General features: G+C 35.4%; 1 protein-coding gene across 5 annotated transcripts in view; it reads right to left on the reverse strand.

Annotated features, from left to right (window-relative positions):
• actn1 (actinin, alpha 1) overlaps positions 1-1,239 on the reverse strand; it is a 93,859-nt gene that overhangs the window by 34,676 nt on the left and 57,944 nt on the right. For all 5 annotated transcript variants that reach the window (XM_014025711.1, XM_014025710.1, XM_014025714.1 and 2 more), the window contains exon 6: positions 55-133. In XM_014025711.1, the coding sequence (XP_013881165.1) occupies positions 55-133 (79 nt within the window). The remainder of the gene's footprint in view (positions 1-54; positions 134-1,239) is intronic.

Genomic DNA, 1,239 nt, shown 5'->3' on the forward strand with positions numbered 1-1,239 from the left:
ACTATATATGGCTAAGCCCTTATTACAATCATCTTGGGTATTTTTTTCACTCACCTTGCGCAGCTTTCCATAGTCAATGAGCTCTGGACGATGCCGATGAATGAGTGCACAGAAACCCAAGCCATCTTTCCAGCTGATGGAACAAAGATCAGAAATTATTAAGTAAAAGGCAATGAAGTAAAACAAAAGGAATGTGATTGTGGAAGAGTGTTGTTTTACATTACCAGTTCCAAGAAGATTTTGTGTGTGCTGTATGTTGAATGTATTTTATATGTTCAAAATAACATGTCATAGGCTATGTTCACTCGGCAGGTAAATGTAACCCATATCAGATTTTTTCTGACAATCCGTAGATTTTTTTTCCTGAATGTGACAAATCTGATTATTTCAAATCTGACCCAGTATCAGTATCATCAGTATGTGGTACTGAATCTGATACATCCGATGTTTTTCAAAACAACCTCAGTCTGAATGCTCGTGTCACATTTTATCTGACTTGATTCTAACCYCAAGTCACGCAGTTTAAATTTTGTAACTCCACACATCTTCAGCTAAAGAGCAGAAGTTCAGTTGCTTTCTCATTTTTCTTTTAATTTTCCATGACCTGGATGACTGAGAAACCAAAGAAATATACAATGGTAACGTCCATCTCGGACAGTATAGATAAAGTCATTATATCGATACTTTATTTCCAGCACGTCACTCCTGTTCTATAAATACTTGCTGCACCGGCCCAGCTGGCCAGAGTCCAGTTCAAATGCAAACAGTGACCTAAACATGCAAACAGAAGTGAAGTTAATCAGCTCTTCTGGAACAACAACTTCAGAACTGACATACTACTTGTAGTACCTCTTCTGTAAACAGATCTTTTTCTTTTAAATCATATAGGTAACTATTAGGTCTGTGAAATTAATCGAGCTAACTGATTAATTTTAGTGCTGCATGGGCATAGATTAAAATTTTTAAGCRCGATTAAAATTTACAATCACTTTACTATGGCTGAATATGTTTTTGTACATTGCAATGCACTCAGTGCATGCCAGGTCATGTTTGTAAATGAGAAGTGGTTCTCAAACAGTTTACCTGGATAAATAAAGGTTAAATAAATAATATAAAAAACTCCATGTATAACACATTATGTACAGTTTTTTTCTTTTTGTCTTCTTATGGCTTATACTATAGAGCAGTGGTTCCCAAACTTTTTATCTTCTGACCCACAAAATATCCATGGCAAAAACT

The sequence above is a fragment of the Austrofundulus limnaeus genome, unplaced genomic scaffold (genome assembly GCF_001266775.1).
Source record: "Austrofundulus limnaeus strain Quisiro unplaced genomic scaffold, Austrofundulus_limnaeus-1.0 Scaffold493, whole genome shotgun sequence".
Classification (NCBI taxonomy): domain Eukaryota; kingdom Metazoa; phylum Chordata; class Actinopteri; order Cyprinodontiformes; family Rivulidae; genus Austrofundulus; species Austrofundulus limnaeus.